The 17969-nt window shown below is 48.3% G+C and overlaps 1 protein-coding gene across 5 annotated transcripts in view; it reads right to left on the reverse strand.

Annotated features, from left to right (window-relative positions):
• VPS13C (vacuolar protein sorting 13 homolog C) overlaps window positions 1-17969 on the reverse strand; it is a 555353-nt gene that overhangs the window by 71417 nt on the left and 465967 nt on the right. For all 5 annotated transcript variants that reach the window (XM_082257056.1, XM_082257055.1, XM_082257057.1 and 2 more), the window contains one exon: window positions 14585-14748. In XM_082257056.1, coding sequence (XP_082113182.1) covers window positions 14585-14748 — 164 coding nt within the window. The remainder of the gene's footprint in view (window positions 1-14584; window positions 14749-17969) is intronic.

Consider the following 17969-nt stretch of genomic DNA (forward strand, 5'->3'; position numbering starts at 1 on the left):
TGCAATCTACATTTTGAAATAATACATTCGCCTATAACTGGAATGAAGCTTGGATCATTGTGTCCAACAAGCAGTAATGGGTTTGACGGCTCAGCAGGCTTTTAGTTAAATACCAGCCTATAATCCCTTACTGCATATAATTTATCATAGTATACAAAAAAATATTGTTTTTTTATGCTAGTTCCTGACAAAGTAAATATTTCCTGTCAACACACTTAAACAGCACAATGGCAGGAGATCACATCCCAGATGCTCCTTCAGTTCATTAGATAGATATGCTAGTACATTTGCAGTGAAAAACTGAAAAATGGCATTGTTGACCCCCTTGTTGACCGTAATTACTGTGTAATAATGAGCTGAATCAATCAACAATAAGCAAAATTTAAAAGTTCACTTTAATGATGGATTCTGATCTAAAAAAATCTGTTACTTGAAAGTTTATGTAAAACCAAAATCTATTTGTTAATATGTTTGGCATCATGCCTCAGTACTTACAATGTTCTTAAGCCATACCCAATGAGCGTATGCATATATACGGACTCACAAACTGGGTCTTTATTCATGGGGCTGCATATATGCATATGTGTGTTTATGCTGTGTACGTGCTGCACAGTGTACTCCCTACACAAAGATACGGCTCTGAAAAAGAGCCCTGCACCTCATACTAATGATCGAAAACTGGGAATTCCCATTAGAGACACCCTGTATCTATTTTTCCGCTAGAGTAGAAAAATGTAAATAAAGTAGCGTGTGGAAAAATAAATCAATAAATCAATAAAAGTATAAAAAAATACAACTAAAAATTTGGTCTAGGTCATTGTCAGAGTCAAAGGTCAAGGTCATTGTATTTTAGGTGGGAGTAAAAAAAAAATTTACTTACCGTAAAATTCCATTTCTCTGAATTCGACGTACACAGCGCTCCATAAATCATAACTAGTGGGTTATATTGTCTCCTCCAGGAGTAGGACTAGGCAGAACAAAAAACACCTGGCTACACCAATGGGCCATCCTCAGCTGGTATATAACCCCCTTCTCTGCTCTAGGTAATCAGTTTAGTAGCATTATTAGAAGTATCAGAACTCCATAGAGGGGTGGGTGCTGTGTCCGTCGACGGTAAGTACAAAAATCCCTTTTTCTCTTTTGTTCATCGACAGACACAGCGCTCCATAAATCATAACTACTGGGACGTCCAAAAGCAGTGACAAAAGAAAAATGAGGGGTGGGGAATAAAACCCAAGGCTAAACATAAGAGCCCTTAACCAGGACACAGGAACCCCATCTGAAAAATAAAAGTTTAAAGATAAACACCCTTCAAGAGGGAACAGCCGAAGAAGCGGCCAGCCCTTTCCTTGGTCTGTCCGTAAACATAAAAAGCGAGTCTCACCTCCGAAAGCACTCCATAGCTGCCAGATACACCCGAATCACACGAACCACATCCAAGGTGGGCAAAGCAAATTCCCTGGGATGAGTCAGCTTGGGACACAAGGAAGGCAAAACAATGTCCTCATTCAAATGGAAGTCAGAGAAAACTTAGGGCAGGAATGATGGACAGGGACGAAGAATCAATTTATCCACATGGACCACTAAATAAGGACTGCGACAGGATAATGCCAATTCCGATACCCTGTGGGCCCAGGTAATAGCCACCAAGAATGTCATCTTCTGGGAAAACATAGGCAAGGGAATCTCCCAAATATTCTCAAAGGGAGGTTTCTGGAGAACCGAAAGTACTAAATTTAAATCCCATGGCGGCAAGGGAGACCTTTCAGGTGGATCCACATGTCGAACCTCCTGAATGTAGGCACAAACTAATAAGTGCATGGCTAGGGGTCGCTGAATGAAGAATGCCAGGACAGATACCTGGCCCTTGATGGTACTCAAGGCCAACTTCTGATCAAAGACTTGTTGAAGAAAGATCCGAGCCACAGAAAAGGATCGAGGATGAGTGCCAATCGACTCACACCAAGAAATGTACGCTTTCCACGTACAATGGCATATCTTGCTAGAAGATGACTTCCTCGCCTTCACCATAGTAGGGATCACTGACAGACAGACAGACCTCTATCCCTCAGTACCTGGCTTTCAATAGTGAAGCCATTAAAACCAGCGACTGTAAAGCAGGATGGTAGATCAGCCCTTGGGACAACTGGTCATCTGTGAGAGGAAGCCCCCAAGGGACGTTTATGGCTACCAGACTGAATGGAAGATCCTCGCCACTGATTGCGGAAGAAGCCTGAGCAGAGGATAACATTGGCCTTCCCCTGGTCCTTGGACGCCTGCGGCGTCTGCCGGAGGAACCCGTGATCTCGCCACGAACCTCGGTATCCTCTTGTGGAGACGGACTGGCTAAAAGAGCTGCATGTAGGACTGTGCAAACAGAACATTCTTGAAGGTGGATACCACTAGACTCAGAACCTGTATGCAAAATGGGAGAGAGAACTATCTGTGTGACAGCAGCTGGTCAATCACAGCCTGTGGTTCCTGAAGTTTGTCCAGAGGAAGGACCACCCTGGTCAGAATTAGAATCAGACCTAGGTAAATGAATTCCCTGGACAGGGATAGGGGGGGCCTTAGTTAGTTCAGACATCACCCGAACCTTTGCAGGAATTAAATCCGCACAAGGAGACTCAGGACCTAAAAAACCTGAAAAGGACAAGCTTTGTCCCCCTTTCTGGGTACCCCCAAAAGAATCATTTCGTGGATCCCCTTAACGCTGACGAAGGAGGTCCAGGAGGCTGGAAACCAGCAAAGATGTCCCCCGACCTGGGTGAGGGCAGACCTTCATGCTGAAGGGGCCTTGTCTGCGGGTCCGGAGAAGCTAGCTCTAGGCTTACCAGTTCAAGGATGCTTGGAACCTCTCGGGGAAGAATTGAAAGATCTATTTCCCTTATTCTCCGTCCCAGAAGCACATAATTTTCTATGTGCTGAGAAGGAGGGCCCCTGTCTGCGACTAGGCTCCTTCCCTTTCCTGGACTATGGCAGGAAGGTACTCTTCTCCCCCGTGCTACCCTTAATGATGTCATCCAGGGTAGCCCCGAACAGACCATCGTCTTGAAAGGGCAGATCAATGAGAGCTTTCTTAGAGGCTTGGTCTGTGGACCAATTTTTAAGCTACAGCATGCACCTAATCACCACCGCTGAAACAGAAAGTTTGGACAGCACAGGAGCTGTAACCAAAGCTGCATCACAAATAAACTGCAACCCATGGGCCAACTGGTCTGCTAAATCAACATAAGCAACAGGGATCTGCTCACCCCCCAGGCCCTGGCACAAAAGCTTTGCCCATTCAGTTAAGGTCTGAACCACCTGGGCTGAGGTGAAGACTAACCGCAATGTCGAACCAGCCAGAGTAAACATGCTGCGTGCCACAGCCTACGCTTTCCTGTCAGCTGGGTCCTTAAAAGGACCAGGATTCCTCTACTGGGATTATGGTAGCTTTGTTTAACCTGGAAAGGGGAGGGTTCACCACTGGTGGACTAGTCCACCTACCGATCGGAGGAGAGCCGAGAACTCGAACCCAGTATCACCATGGACACCATCCCTGTTCATATGTCCCGGGCACAGGAAGAGAAAACTGAGACGGAAGAGGAGGAGCTTTGACATCCCCACGAGGCTTCAGTCGTCTCCAGCGTCTCCCGGACTAAAGAAAAATGGCCCTTGTGACATCATTGGCTACACAAACATGGCCACCAGCTGGAGACCAGCCAGACTAAGGAAAAATGGTCGCCATCAGCTACAGATGCTGAAGCACGCCGCCAGGATTTTTCCTGTGCCCTCTGCAATGCTGCACCTTCTGCAAGGGGACCCCTCCCTGAAGGTAGGACACACGTTAAGGGAGACTCCGCTGCACACTCTGCCCCGGTCTCTGCACTGGGACCCCCCTGCACTATACCCACACTGCAAACAGTAGGGCATACACCTAGGGGTCTCCTACACTGGGACCCCTCCAGACTACCAGGGCAGGATGTTCACTATCCCAGGACCCTTACAGAGTGGGGATAGCGGGGGAGACCCCAGGGGTCTCTGCTTCATCCTCTGCCCTTTGACCCCCACTAGACTCCAGGTCCAGACAGGGGGAAAGAGAGTGAGGGAAGCCCAGCTCACTGAGGGATTTAGCGATGGGAGGAGGGAACCCGCAGGCACAGGCAAGTCCAACACCCCTGGAGGTTACCCGCGTCCACCCCAAAAAACTGCCAAAAGGGGAAAGCAATAACTGTGCAGCAGAGAATGAAGTTCCGCTTTAAGATTTGTTTTACCCTTCTTTAAATCATCAAATCAAATAAAAAATCATTTTACGTGAATCTGTTGCAAAGTTTATTACCTGGAGGTCCTACCACTGACATTTCCTGTTGCAGACTGACAATACTAACAGTGGCGTAGCGTGGGGTGAGGCAGCCGGGGCAGTGGCCCCGGGCACAAAGCCAAGAGGGGCACTAAAAAGTGTTCCGAGTGAGTGCTCACTGAGTCTCAGCCTGTCATTCCTAGTTGTGTGTGTGTGTGCTCTTCCCCTGTTCGATCGTTGCTCTCCACTCAGCCTGGCTCATTGCCAGCAATGGGTGTCTTGTCACTGTGGTTGGCCAAACTGCCTGTCTTGCTATTTGTGACAGTTCTCACCACTGTGCCAGGCCTCGCTCGCTTCGGGTTTTGTCTGACTGATGTCTCTCCTGTCACGCCTGGCATGGGAGAATGGGAGGCAGTGGGTGTGCTGGGCTGGTCGGACAGTGCACCAGTGGTCGGGGAGGAGGGCGGGGGAGTGCACTGGATCATGATGGACGGAGCCTGCTGACTGGAGCAGTAGCACGCAGCACTGCAGACAAGGACAGGCAGCCGCAGGCCCATGGTGGTAGGGCCCACAGCTGCCAGCGCATGCTCTGGGGGGGATTCATGCGGTGGAATGGATCATGGATGGAAGATGCCTGGATGGAGGGAGCACTGTAGATGAGCGGAGGCTGGCTGGGCGGCCCACAGCCTACCACAATGCGAAGAGGAGGGGGGGTTGATCAGTGGCATGTAGTGGTTGGATGTGGAGTGCTGCAGACTAGAAGAGGCTGGCCCACGGTGGCTGTCCCACAAAGCTGAGCAGCCACCACAATGCTCTGTGGGGGGGGGCTGGGGGGGGTTTTGGCAGTGTGTGGTAGTCATGGATGGAGGCCTGGATGGATGTGGAGCTTTGCAGACTACAAGAGGCTGGCCCAGGCCCATAGCGGCTTTATCACACAGCTGAACCGTCCACCATAATGCTCTGTGAGGGGGGGGGGGGGGGTTGGTTGTTGGCGTGTGGTGGAGATGGATGAATGGACATGGAGCACTGCAGACTAGGAGAGGCTGGCCCAGCCCCCCCGTGGCTTTACTACACAGCTGAGCTATCCACCACAATGCTCTGTGGGGGAGGGGTTGGTTGGTGGTGTTTGGTGGAGATGGATGGAAGGATGTGGAGCACTGCAGACTAGGACAGGCTGGCCTAGGCCCACCGTGACTTGGCCACACAGCTAAGCTGTCCACCACAATGCTCTGAGAGGGGGGCTTGGTTGGCAGTGTGTGATGGAGATGGATGAATGGATGTGGAGCACTGCATACTAGGAGAGGCTGGTCCAGGTCCCCGGTGGATTTCCCACACAGCTGAGTCCTCCACCACAATTCTCTGTTAGAGGGGTTGCTTGGCAGTGTGTGGTGGAGATGGATGGATAGATGTGGAGCACTGTAGACTAGGAGAGGTTGGCCAAGGCCCACAGTGGCTTTACCACACAGCTGAGGTAGAGATGGATGGATGTGGGGCACTGCAGACGAAGTACGAAGTGAGTACTGTGTGTCTGACGAGTGGAGGCAGACAACTAGCTAAGGGTAATCATGATGGGAGCAGGCAGCTACTTGCTTGGCTCCCACTGCCTCGCTGTCTGGGCCCCAACAACTGACCCCTTGGTCTCCCATTCATTTCTCCTTGTTCAACGCCCGTCACAGCTTGGGAGACAAAAAGAGCCCTATCGCTATCACCCACAGCCAGCTGTCTGCCACCGCACCATCAGACAAACAGAGCATTGTGGGGGGCAGCCTCCCCTCGTCTGCTAGCTGTTCCATCACCCTGGTCCATCCAGGGAGGGGGGGCTAGGTGGTCAGCGGTGTGGTGGAGCAGCCACCAAACCAGGAGAGGCCGCCCACCAGAATGCTCTGTAGGTCTGATGGTGTGGGCCTTTTTCCCCACAGAATGAAGCGGCACATGAAACCCTAGTCAGACGAAGGCTACTGGGACTACAGTGTGTGCACCCTCAAGAACAGTGCCGAGGCCTTCAAGTGCCTAATGTGGGATCATGTGCGTACGTGGACTTCCACTCGGTGAGTTTCTCTCTCATTTACCCTGCCATCATCTTCCTGCACCTCCTGGGGAACACACTATCCCTCAGGGCTGACATTGTGGTAGGTATGCTTTGGCAACCAACCAGGTAGGTGTGTATGGGGACAAGGCTGGCCGTCTAGGGAGGGGGGCAGTTGGCAGTGTGGTGGAGCAACCGGAGAGAAGCCTTGTTGTGTGCTCTGTGTGTCTTGCCCACGGACTGAAGCCCTTTGAGTCTACAAGTAATATTAGATGCTAAGAAGTGCTAAAAGTCCACGGATTAAGCCTGGTACACTCTGCTAGTTTTATTTTCCATTCAATTCAGTGAGCTGAACGAAAAAAAAAAACTGACAGTTCAGGAGGAGCTTTTGTACTAACAATCCGATGTTAGTACAACAATGTCCCCTGCTGAGATATTGTGATCTGACAGGGGGACGCCTGCACCCCAGCCAGAACACTCAGGTCAGTGCTCTCAGCCATTGGCTGAAAGCGCTGATCTGGAGCCGGTTGGCAGGCCTTTTTCAATTATGCCACTTCGACATAACCCGGCTAAACGTCAGGCTTCTGTCCTACTGGCTGCAGTACACATGGGCCGAATGTCGGGCGGTTTCTATTGAACTGACCATTGCCGCCCGACATTCGGCCCTTGTGTACGGGGTTTTAGGGGGCACAAACTTACACTACGCCAATAAATACTAAGTCACTGCCTTGAAATTAGCAGCAATGTTTTTGCCCTGCCATGCGCACATCTTCAGTTGATCACAGGGCTGTCTTTAAAGCGGACCTCCACCCAAAAATGGAACTTCCGCTATTTTTGCATCCTCGCCCCCTCCGGTGCCACATTTGGCACCTTTCACAGGGGAATGGGTACCGTTTTTGACAGGGACCCCTTCCCCTCTTCTGGGACACCACACCGCGGCCGGCCGGCCATCCCGGAAGTTCGGCCCCCTCCTCCTTCCCCCGCCGCTGAGCCAATAGGAATGTGCAGCACGCTTCGCGCATGCATAGTAGGGACCTGGCCGTGAAGCCACAAGGCTTCACTGCTGGGTTCCCATACCGGCAATGGCGGCGGCAGCACCCGACATCGCTGGACTCCAGGACGGGTAAGTGCCGAAAACGCTGGACTCCAGGACAGGTAAGTGTCCTAATATTAAGAGTCAGCAGCTACAGTATGAGTAGCTGATGACTTTTAATTTTTGGAGGGGAAGGCGGAACTCCACATTAAGGTCTGAAGAAGGCATGCCCAGACTTGATAGACAACCAATTGACAAACTGAAGTGCAAACCACAGGCTGACAACACTTTACATATACAAACTTTGCATGCACTTTAGGTCCTACATTACCTGTTTATTCTCTAATACCCCTCATAAAAATTTACAGAATAAATGGATTTTTGTAAGATCTTACCGTAAAATCCTTTTCTCTTAAGCTCATTGACAGACGTAGTCTTCTTGATTCTCAAGAGCTGGGTTATGTTGTCTCCGCAGGAGTAGGACTAGGCAGAAAGACAAAACGTTCTGGCTCCACCTTAGGGGCAGTCCCTGAGGGTATATCCTCCCTCTCTCTGCTACAGGGAATCAGTTCTGTTCTAAAGCAGTAACAGAGAATTTAACCCAACCCAACTCAATGATAGAGGGGCGGGTACTACGTCTGTCAATGAGCTTAAGAGAAAAGGATTTTACGGTAAGATCTTACAAAAATCCATTTTTCTCTATCGCTCATTGACAGACGTAGTCTTCTTGATTCTCAAGAGCTGGGACATCCAGAAGCAGTGCCACAAATGAGGGGTGGGATTGACAAAAATCAAAATCCAATCTAGAAGGCCCAACCGGTGCCAAACTAGAAGTTTTAAAGGCTCATTATAAACAAAGAATGAGACTCAAAAGAAAAATTTCCAACGGAAAAAAACCCTCGAGGCAGACCACTGGTCTCCTCAAATGGCGGCCTGCAAAACCTTGCGGCCAAACACGGCATCAGACGATGCCATTACATCAACTTTATAATGTTTTGTAAAGGTATGCACCGACGACCAGGTAGCCGCCTTGCACACCTGGACCACTGACGCCTGATGGCGAAAGGCCCATGACGCACTAAGCGCCTGAGTGGAGTGCGCCTTAACAGGGAACGGGGGCTCCCGACCCTTAATAGAATAAGCCTGTACCACCGTCTGTCTGATCCATTTGGAAATGGTCGCGGCAGATGCAGGCAACCCCTTTTTGGGTCCATCCGGAATCACAAAAAGTGAATCCGTCTTGCGAAACGAGTCTGTCGTTTTTAAGTATACCCTGATCGCCCGGACCACATCCAAGGAGTGTAAAGCAAACTCCCGAGGATGACTGGGCTTAGGACACAGGGAAGGTAATACAATTTCTTCATTCAGATGAAATTCTGAAACCACTTTTGGTAGGAAGGATGGATTCGGACGAAGAACCACCTTATCTCTATGAACCACCAGATATGGGGAACGACAAGATAATGCGGCCAGTTCTGACACCCTGCGTGCAGAAGTAATAGCCACCAAGAAGGCCACCTTCTGGGACAACGTAGGTAGAGGAATCTCCCTAATATCTTCAAAGGGAGGTTTCTGAAGAACCGACAATACTAAATTAAGATTCCAGGGTGGTAACGGCGCGCGCACTGGCGGAGCCAGATGTCGCACCCCCTGGATGAAATTCCGCACCAAGGAATGAGTAGCCAAAGGCTTCTGAAAGAAGATAGCTAATGCTGAGACCTGACCCTTGATAGTACTCAAGGCCAGTTTCTGCTCAACCCCTTGTTGCAGAAAAGCTAATATTCGACTAACCGAATAAGACCGTGGACGGAACCCCAGAGGTTCACACCATGCAATGTAGGACTTCCATGTGCGATGATAAATCTTTCTGGAAGTCGCTTTCCTTGCTTCAACTAGAGTAGGAATAACTGAAGCTGACAAACCTTTGTCCTTCAGCACCTGGGTCTCAATAGCCAGGCCGTTAAAGCCAGCGATCGTAAAGCAGGATGGAAGATCGGTCCCTGAGACAGTAGGTCCTCCCTGAGAGGAAGTCTCCACGGGACGTCCGCCACCAGTCTGACCACGTCGGCGTACCAAGCTCGACGAGGCCAGTCCGGAGCTACCAGAATTACTGGAATTCCTTCCTCCTCTATCCTGCGAAGAAGTCTTGGCAGTAACCCGAGAGGAGGGAAGGCATATATTAGCTGGTATTGCCCCCACGGGGCGATCAGTGCGTCTGCGGTCTCTGCTAGAGGATCGCGGGAGCGAGCCACGAATCTCTGTACTTTCCTGTTGAATCGTGATGCCAACAGATCCACATCCGGGGTGCCCCACCGTAGGCACAACTGGTGGAAAACTTCTGGATGGAGGGACCATTCCCCCTGATCCAGAGTCTGACGGCTGAGATAATCTGCCTGCCAATTCTCCACCCCCGGAATGAACACCGCAGAGATAGCTGGAACAAATCGTTCCGCCCAGCGAAGAATGCAAGCCGCTTCTTTGGCCGCTCGAACACTCTTGGTGCCCCCCTGGTGATTGACATAAGCCACGGCCGTGGCATTGTCCGACTGGATCCGAACCGGGCTGCCCTGGAGCTGCTCGGTCCAGTGAATCAGACAAAGTCTGATCGCTCTCAGTTCCAATACATTTATCGGCCACCTGGATTCTTCCAGGGACCAAAGTCCCTGGACAGATAACTGACCGAGAATTCCTCCCCATCCGGATAGACTGGCATCCGTGGTCACTATCGTCCAATATATTGGCAGAAATGACTTTCCCTGGCTGAGCATCGGAGACCGAAGCCACCAGACCAGAGGCTCTCTGGTCTGTTTGCTCAATCGGATCTGATTGTCCAGGGATTCCGGATTCCGATTCCATCTGAGAAGAATCTCTTGCTGAAGAATTCGGGTATGGGACTGGGCAAATGGGACTGCTTCGAAGGAAGCCACCATCAACCCCAGAACCCTCATGCAAGTTCGAAGAGAAGACCAGCTGTTGGATAGTAACAACTGGACTGCTAATTGAATCTTCCGGAGTTTCCCTACCGGAAGAAAAACTCTTGTCCTGACTGTGTCTAGAATTAGACCCAGATATTCGAGCCTCTGGGTGGGAACCAGAAATGACTTTTGCTGGTTCACCAGCCACCCGAATTCCTGTAAAGAAATTATAGTAATTTCTATGTTGTGTAGCAAGGTCTGAGGAGACTCTGCATGAAGCAGAAGATCGTCTAGGTAACCAAGAATCGATATGCCTCTTTGGCGCAGTAGTGCCAACATTGGGGCCAACACCTTCGTGAAGACCCGAGGAGCCGTGGCGAGACCGAAAGGTAACGCCACAAACTGATAGTGGTTCTCTTCTACGTAAAAGCGTAGAAACCGCTGATGTCCTGCGAAAATGGGAATGTGAAGATATGCGTCCTTGATGTCTATGGGCGCTAGGACATCCCCTGGATGCAGGAAGGCTGCTACTGTGCGAATGGACTCCATTCTGAATTTTCTTATGTTGACAAAAGAATTGAGTGCCCTTAAGTCCAGAATTGGACGCACTTTGCCCTCTTTCCTGGGTATTGTAAATAGGTTTGAATAAAACCCCTGAAAACGTTCTGTCCAAGGAACGTGGACTACCACTCCTTGTTGTAGTAAATCCGTGACTGCTCTCCGCAGATCTTCTAAACGATCCGGGGATAGTCGAATATTGGAAGGGAAGAATCGCGCCGGTGGGAGAGATCGAAACTCGATCTTGTACCCTGACCTTATGACTTCGCAAACCCACTTGTCCGGGATTCTGGAAAGCCATGGATCCGGGAACCGGCGAAGACGTCCCCCCACCCCAGTTATGGGTGGGGGCGCACCTTCAGGCTTTGGACGATTTATCTTCAGGTCCGGAGGGGGCGGGCTTTTGCTTGCCCGACCAACGTCCCCTGAAGCCTCCTGAAGGAGCTTTGGAGGACTTAATTCTTTCACCCGCGGGACGAAAAAACCTCTTGTGAGCAGAAAAAGAAGGCCCTCGTTTTTGACGAGTTCCTTTACCTTTAACATTTTGCGGTAAAAAGGTGCTCTTTCCACCCGTGAGATCCTTAATGATCTCATCTAAGTTGGCTCCAAATAGACGCTCTCCTAAAAAGGGGATATTAGCCAATGCTTTTTTGGAACCTTGGTCGGCTAACCAACCTTTTAGCCACAGTGTACGCCTGAGAACCACCGCTGAGACTGATGCTCGCGCCAATAATGGAGTGGCGTCTAACGCCGCATCACACACAAACTGTAACCCCTGTATCATTTGTTCCAACAAATCTGATACCGCCTGAGGGACCTCTTCTAAGTCCCGGCGTAACCACTTGGTCCATTCCGTTACATATCGGGACTGTGGACCTCGCGCTTATGGGATGTGTGGTATTATCCTATTAAGTGTTTAAAAATTAGCTGCCTGCTGCAATAAAAGTGCTAGTGCTTTGAATGAGTGAGGGTCAGTGATTGCAGCGCTGCTATTTAAATATATAAATAAGTGTTCATAAAACAATTTTTAGAAAATGGTGATTAAACCATTCATGTAAACCATCAATAAAGTGCTATTCGGTGCAATTATTGTGCAAAATACCAAAAAATATTAAAAATAAAAATTAAAATATAAAGTGCAGATATTACAATGTAAAACTCCAAAAATGCAAACTGAGTGTAAACAGTCCATAAAACAGTTCTTTGCGGTAACAGAAGCAGGATGCTTGATCTTGCAACTTCGGGGTCTCCCCCTTAGGGTATCTACTTACCACTATGTGGTGTTTTTAAAGCAGATTAAAGTGGAGTGAGCTGTTGTTTCTTGCAAAGCTGTTTGGACTATGTTGGAAGCGATCCTTCTTCTTTAAGCGGTATTCTCAGGTGTCCTCATGAAATAAAGAATTGCTCATTACAGCAACTAGCCCGGGATCCCTAGGAATCTACTAGATCCTCTTGATTGGTGACTGTGACTTTGATTTTGGATTTCTGCAGCAATGGACTGGGGATTTTCCAGCTGCACTTGCTTCTAAGGACTGTCACCTTATCACTTCAGGAGCATGCGAAACCATCAATTACAGCCTGCGAAACCAGACCAATAGCAATTATTGGTCTGAAAGCTGATCCAATCAAGGTAAACATGGTGCGAGACATAGCTTCTATCTTGCGATCCACTGGATCTTTAAAAGACGGAGCGTCTTCTAGAGGAATAACCGTGGCTTTATTCAATCTAGCAATTGGTGAATCCACCACAGGTGGTTCTGTCCATTTCTTAATGAGGGTTTCCTCAAACGGATAACGCCTGTTAATGCGTTTAGAAATAGCAGAAGTGCGTTTTGGCAGACTCCATTCTTCTTTGATTGGATTGCCAAAACATTTGGGCAATGGAAAAACCTTCGCCACTTTGATGCGTTTTTTAGTCCCAAAAGGGATTTCAGTTTCAGCTATTTCCGACGGAATACCCTGTAATCTTAAGGTTTCTTGAACAGATACAATGAGTGCGTTTACCAACGCTTCCTCTTTGGCTATGGCTGATGCCGAAACATCCTCCTCACTGTCTGAAGAGACAGTACACGAGACACCAATCCCAGATGAGGTACCTGCAACTGCAGAAATAGGCTCAGAGTCCGAATCCGAGGTTTCAGATAATAAGGGGTTAGGCGGGGGTCGCTTTCTTGCGCCCTGTCCCTGACAAGCCACTTCCACCCGGGACACAAAAGTTTCCATAATAGCTGACAATGATTCAATCGTCAGTGGGGTGCTGGAGGATCCTGCAGACCCCTCGAGGGGATCCGGAGGAGATACATGAGTGGCAGGGTCCATGTTAATTCAGGACACCTTTGCCAGAAAAAACAAAAAAACTTTTTTTTTTTTTTTTTATGTGTCTCCCCCTAGCGCAATAGCGCCCCTCAGAGTACCTGCTTCTCGATCCCCACAGAGAGAGAGAGGGACCCCCAAGGCTCACCAACCGATGCAGTGAAGTTTCCAACCAACTGCAGTCAGCGTCTGTCTTTTACAGACTGGAAGGAGCTGTTGCTTTTTCCCGGGTAGAAGGACGTGGCTCCGCCCCCTGTGTACGCCTTCCGGCGTTCCCAGCTCTCCACGAGGTAGCTGGGCTCATGAAACATGGCCGCCCCCATACAAGAGACATTAGACTCCAAAAACATGGCGGCCGGCGTGACCTGAGGACATACATGCACCTGGTCTACGGCAAAATGGCGGCGGACCGCCGAGATCGTTTTTCCCAGCACATCCACCTGCATCTCTGCTAAGTGGCGATTTATTGATCTACAGGAGATACACTACAAATAAGGTAGGATTATACCTCCTATGTCTGCTGTAATGCTACAGTCTGCTGGGTAGAGTGTTAGCTCTCAAACCAAGTCCACTTCCCACAAACACATACTGTATTTACAAGGGGGACTTTTAGTGTCAGATATATACTGACCATGTATGGAGGGGCCCATAATTCATACTGCCTCATAACGAGGAAAGAAAAAAGGGAACGTTTACTCACCATACCGAACCGACAGGCACCCTCTCTTCACAATACCCTCTCCACCGGGGTGGGGGGTTGTGGACCACTCCGGACGCCTCGACTCTCTGGTTCCTGGCGTCCAAGCGAGACTTTTAACTCGCAAGGTCAGTCCCTCCACTGGGACTCCGTCGCGGCCGACCCAGCGCGGAGCTCTGGTCTGCACGCGCTCGTAGGCAGAAACCGGGGTGACCACTGGATCTCAACATCCAGCCCGGCCCCGCATACTTACTTGAATGTGTCACGGCCGACCAAGCGCAATGCAATGGTCTGCGCGCGCTCGTAGGCCGGCTGGGGTGACCACTAGTGTCGCCCAGTCTGGCGTTTTTGCTTGAAGATCTCACAGGAAAAAAACACTGGAGAAAAACTACCTAAAAAATATTTTTTCTAAAGAAAAAATCTTGCCAGGACCAAAAAGATCCCAGCAAGGAACTTAGGTCCTTACTCCTGACTAGACAGAAAAAAACTGATTCCCTGTAGCAGAGAGAGGGAGGATATACCCTCAGGGACTGCCCCTAAGGTGGAGCCAGAACGTTTTGTCTTTCTGCCTAGTCCTACTCCTGCGGAGACAACATAACCCAGCTCTTGAGAATCAAGAAGACTACGTCTGTCAATGAGCGATAGAGAAAAATAAACTAGCTAAAAAACAAAAAACAAAAAAAAAAACAATATATTTTTTCTTCTATTCAACGTAAGGACATGGAGTCTTTGAAGTTCCAAGTAATCTGAACAGACTTACCCGCAAAAATCCTTTACCTCCCTTGGCAAGACTTTCTCCAAAGTCTTTGGGTTGTCTACCCATCTCTTCCCTCCGCTTTTGCTGATACTCTTTATCCATGGTGATGGCTGCCAAACCCTTCCCCACAGATCCTGTAATTCGTGACACCACTCCAGCTGCTCCCCCTGTGTGCAGAGAAGATAGGGTGCCATCAAGTCGGACAATCGAATATATTTGATCACTTATATGAATGACTTAATTCTCAAACCAGCCCGCCCCAATCATAAGGAGTAATATTTCACATTTGGTTACATGACCCAACATTTTGTAATTATATACATGTCTATATAAATAAACAAGTAAGGAAAAGTGTGAAAGCATATCCTAAACCAAATAGAAAACTTAAAGAGTAACTCCACTTTGTTGAGAAAAAACATTGCCCTCTGCTTGATCTATGTACATTGCAAGGATTTCATCAAACTTTGTTTCAGATTCCTACATTTTCTTAATCTGAAGAAATAGATATTTGTTTGTCTGTGTCCATGTGGAAAGTGAATTTTTATGAGAGTGGTTTTGTAATTATCAATCAGCTGCTGCACCTGCAGGGCTCCAATGAGGAAAATTGCAGGGTCTGCATCCCTTTAGACGTGACTTACCTTTGGGAGTAGCCCACCAAAAATGCCATTTTTGGTGCAGGGGATGCTCAATATTGAATTTGTATCTTAGTGCAGACTTCTGGGAGAATCAGTCAGCCAATCACTCAAGCAGGAAATGACAAATCTCAGGGGGCATTCTGTACACCATCTGTATACAGAATGCCTCCAGGTAGCCATATTTCATTGCATTTTACAGAGAATGACAGTGCTGCAGATTGAAAAAGAAAGGTCATTTTAATAGCATTTAATTACAATATAACTTGTGTTGCAATTGTACACGCTACATTATATATTTTCATTTTCTAATTTTTTTCCCCACAAAAGTGGAATTATCCTTTAACATAAAAAATAGATTTAAAAAAAAATACAACTGCTTCTTGGACAGCACAGTTTTTTTTTATCTTTTATTTTTTTACAAACTAAAAAACAAAACAAAAACAAACAAAAGAACTGGGTTATACTGCCACCTAAGGCCTCTTTCACACGGAGCGGACCGTATTGCGATCCGCTCCGGCACTTTTTTTTTTTACGGACAAGTGTCATCTGGTCCGTATGTCCGCATATCATCCCATCCGTTTGCGGATGATATACGGACATAATGTATGTCTATGGGATTGCGGATGTCAGCGAATGACACCGCTGACATCCGATTTTGCGTCCTTTCCGTTTTTTAAACGGAAGAAAAAATAGGGTTCTGTTCCGTTCTATAAAACGGAACAGAACTGAAAGGACGCAAATCGGATGTCAGCGGATGGTCATCCGCTGACATCCGCAATCTCATGGACATGCATTATGTCCGTATATCACCCGCAAACGGATGGGGTGATATACGGACATACAGAACGCCCGTGTGAAAGAGGCCTAAAAGAGGATTTGAACACTGGCAAACAAAAAGCAGTGACCAGCTTGGAAGAACCCTTCCCACTCCCAGCATACCTGGGACAAACAAGGAGTAACAAGAGCAATAACTAACAGAGAAGGATGGGGCTTGTGGCCTATGTGATTTTTTCGGAGAGTACAAAAATCCAGTGTTCTTTCTTGTTCATTTAATGACATGGGATTTAGAGGCAACTGAGACTTCCAAAAACAGTCAAACTAAGAAGTGGCAACACTGCAAACAAAACACTAACAGGCACAACTATAAAATAATCTAGGGACTGTCTAGAACACCTCTGAAGGGATGCCATGTTTGGCATAACATTAGCAGTACCTGCAGGGACTCCCTCAAGAGCCAGGCAGTCTTGGGACAGGTGCTCTGAGGAGGCGGGGCTCTGATTTCATCCAGTGGAGCTTGGCAAAAGGGAAATCTCCGATACCTGTGCTATATCTAAGGTGAGGTCAGCTGCGAGGGGCTGTGCAGAATATGATGGGGGGCTGTGCAGATTAACCACTTCCCACCCAAGGACGCACCTGTACATTCTTGGGTTTCAGTGGTTACATTGGGATGATGCCTCTACCCACAGGCATTATCCCCGTACTATTGTTTGCAGCCGGCGACTCTCTACAATGCAGAAGTTATCCAAGTGGCTAATTAGCCACTCAATCACTTCTGAGGGTGGCAGAAGGGAGTCCCACCCACCTCCCGGCCGGCGGCAATGGCTGCCCTGTACAGAGAGAGAGGAAATTACATTTTTTCCCTCTCTCTGTAACCCTGGAAACTGTATTCGTCACTTCCAGTTTCGCCGCTTTGTTTAACTGGCCACCAGCGGCCAGAAAAGCAGCCGATCGGACCGATCTCAGTCTGATCAGTTGCATGGGGGGGGGGGGGGGGGGGAGGGGAAGGAGAGCTTTAGGGTAGAATAGATCCTAAATCTCCTGTCATGGCCCATGCTGTCACAAGGGATGTTGTTTATCCCTTGTGATATCAATAAAGTTTGTAGAATTTTTTTTTTGTGTAAAAACTGTATTTTTGACTTACCGTAAAATCCTTTTCTCGGACGTTTACTGACAAACACAGCTCCATAGTCTCCTTAATCATTGGGTTATGGTGCCCCCTACAGGAGTAGGACACTAGGCAGGAAAAAACTTAACCACGCCTATGAGTCAGTCCCTGAGGGCATACACCCACTCACTCTGCTATAGGATTCAGTTTTATTGCAAGCAGTGTCAGAAGAAAAAAAACTCCAACCCACTCAGAAATAGAGGGGCGGGTGCTGCGTCTGTCAATGAACTTCAGAGAAAAGGATTTTACGGTAAGTCAAAAATCCAGTTTTCCCTATCGTTCATTGAAAGACGCAGCTCCATATTCTTCTTAACCATTGGGACATCCCATGAGGGGTGGGAAAACAACGCAGAAAAAAAAAATAATTTCCAAAGGCTACACTTGGCCCACCAGGTAACATGGAGCTCCATCAGGAACAATTGGAGCTCACCTAAGAAACAACATATCCCTTTAAAGAGAGAAAAATAAATATTTTAAACAGCAGCCTGTAGAACCTTGCGGCCAAAAGAAGCATCCAAGGATGCCAGCACATCTACTTTGTAGAATTTTGTGAACGTGTGCACAGACGACCAAGTTGCCACCTTGGGACTAAAAGCCCAAGAGGCACTCAGCACCTTAGTAGAATGCGCCTTCATTCTACTAAGAATGACCCTGGAACCTGACCCTTAAGTGGATATGCCTATACCACCGTCTGCCTGATTCATCTGGATATGGTTGCAGCAGATGCAGCCAATCCCTTCCGAGATCCTTCTGTGAGGACAAAGTGTGTCTGACTTCCTGAAACACTTAGTAACTGCCAGGTAAACCC

Source organism: Pelophylax lessonae (genome assembly GCF_965119305.1).
Source record: "Pelophylax lessonae genome assembly, chromosome: 4".
Lineage (NCBI taxonomy): Eukaryota > Metazoa > Chordata > Amphibia > Anura > Ranidae > Pelophylax > Pelophylax lessonae.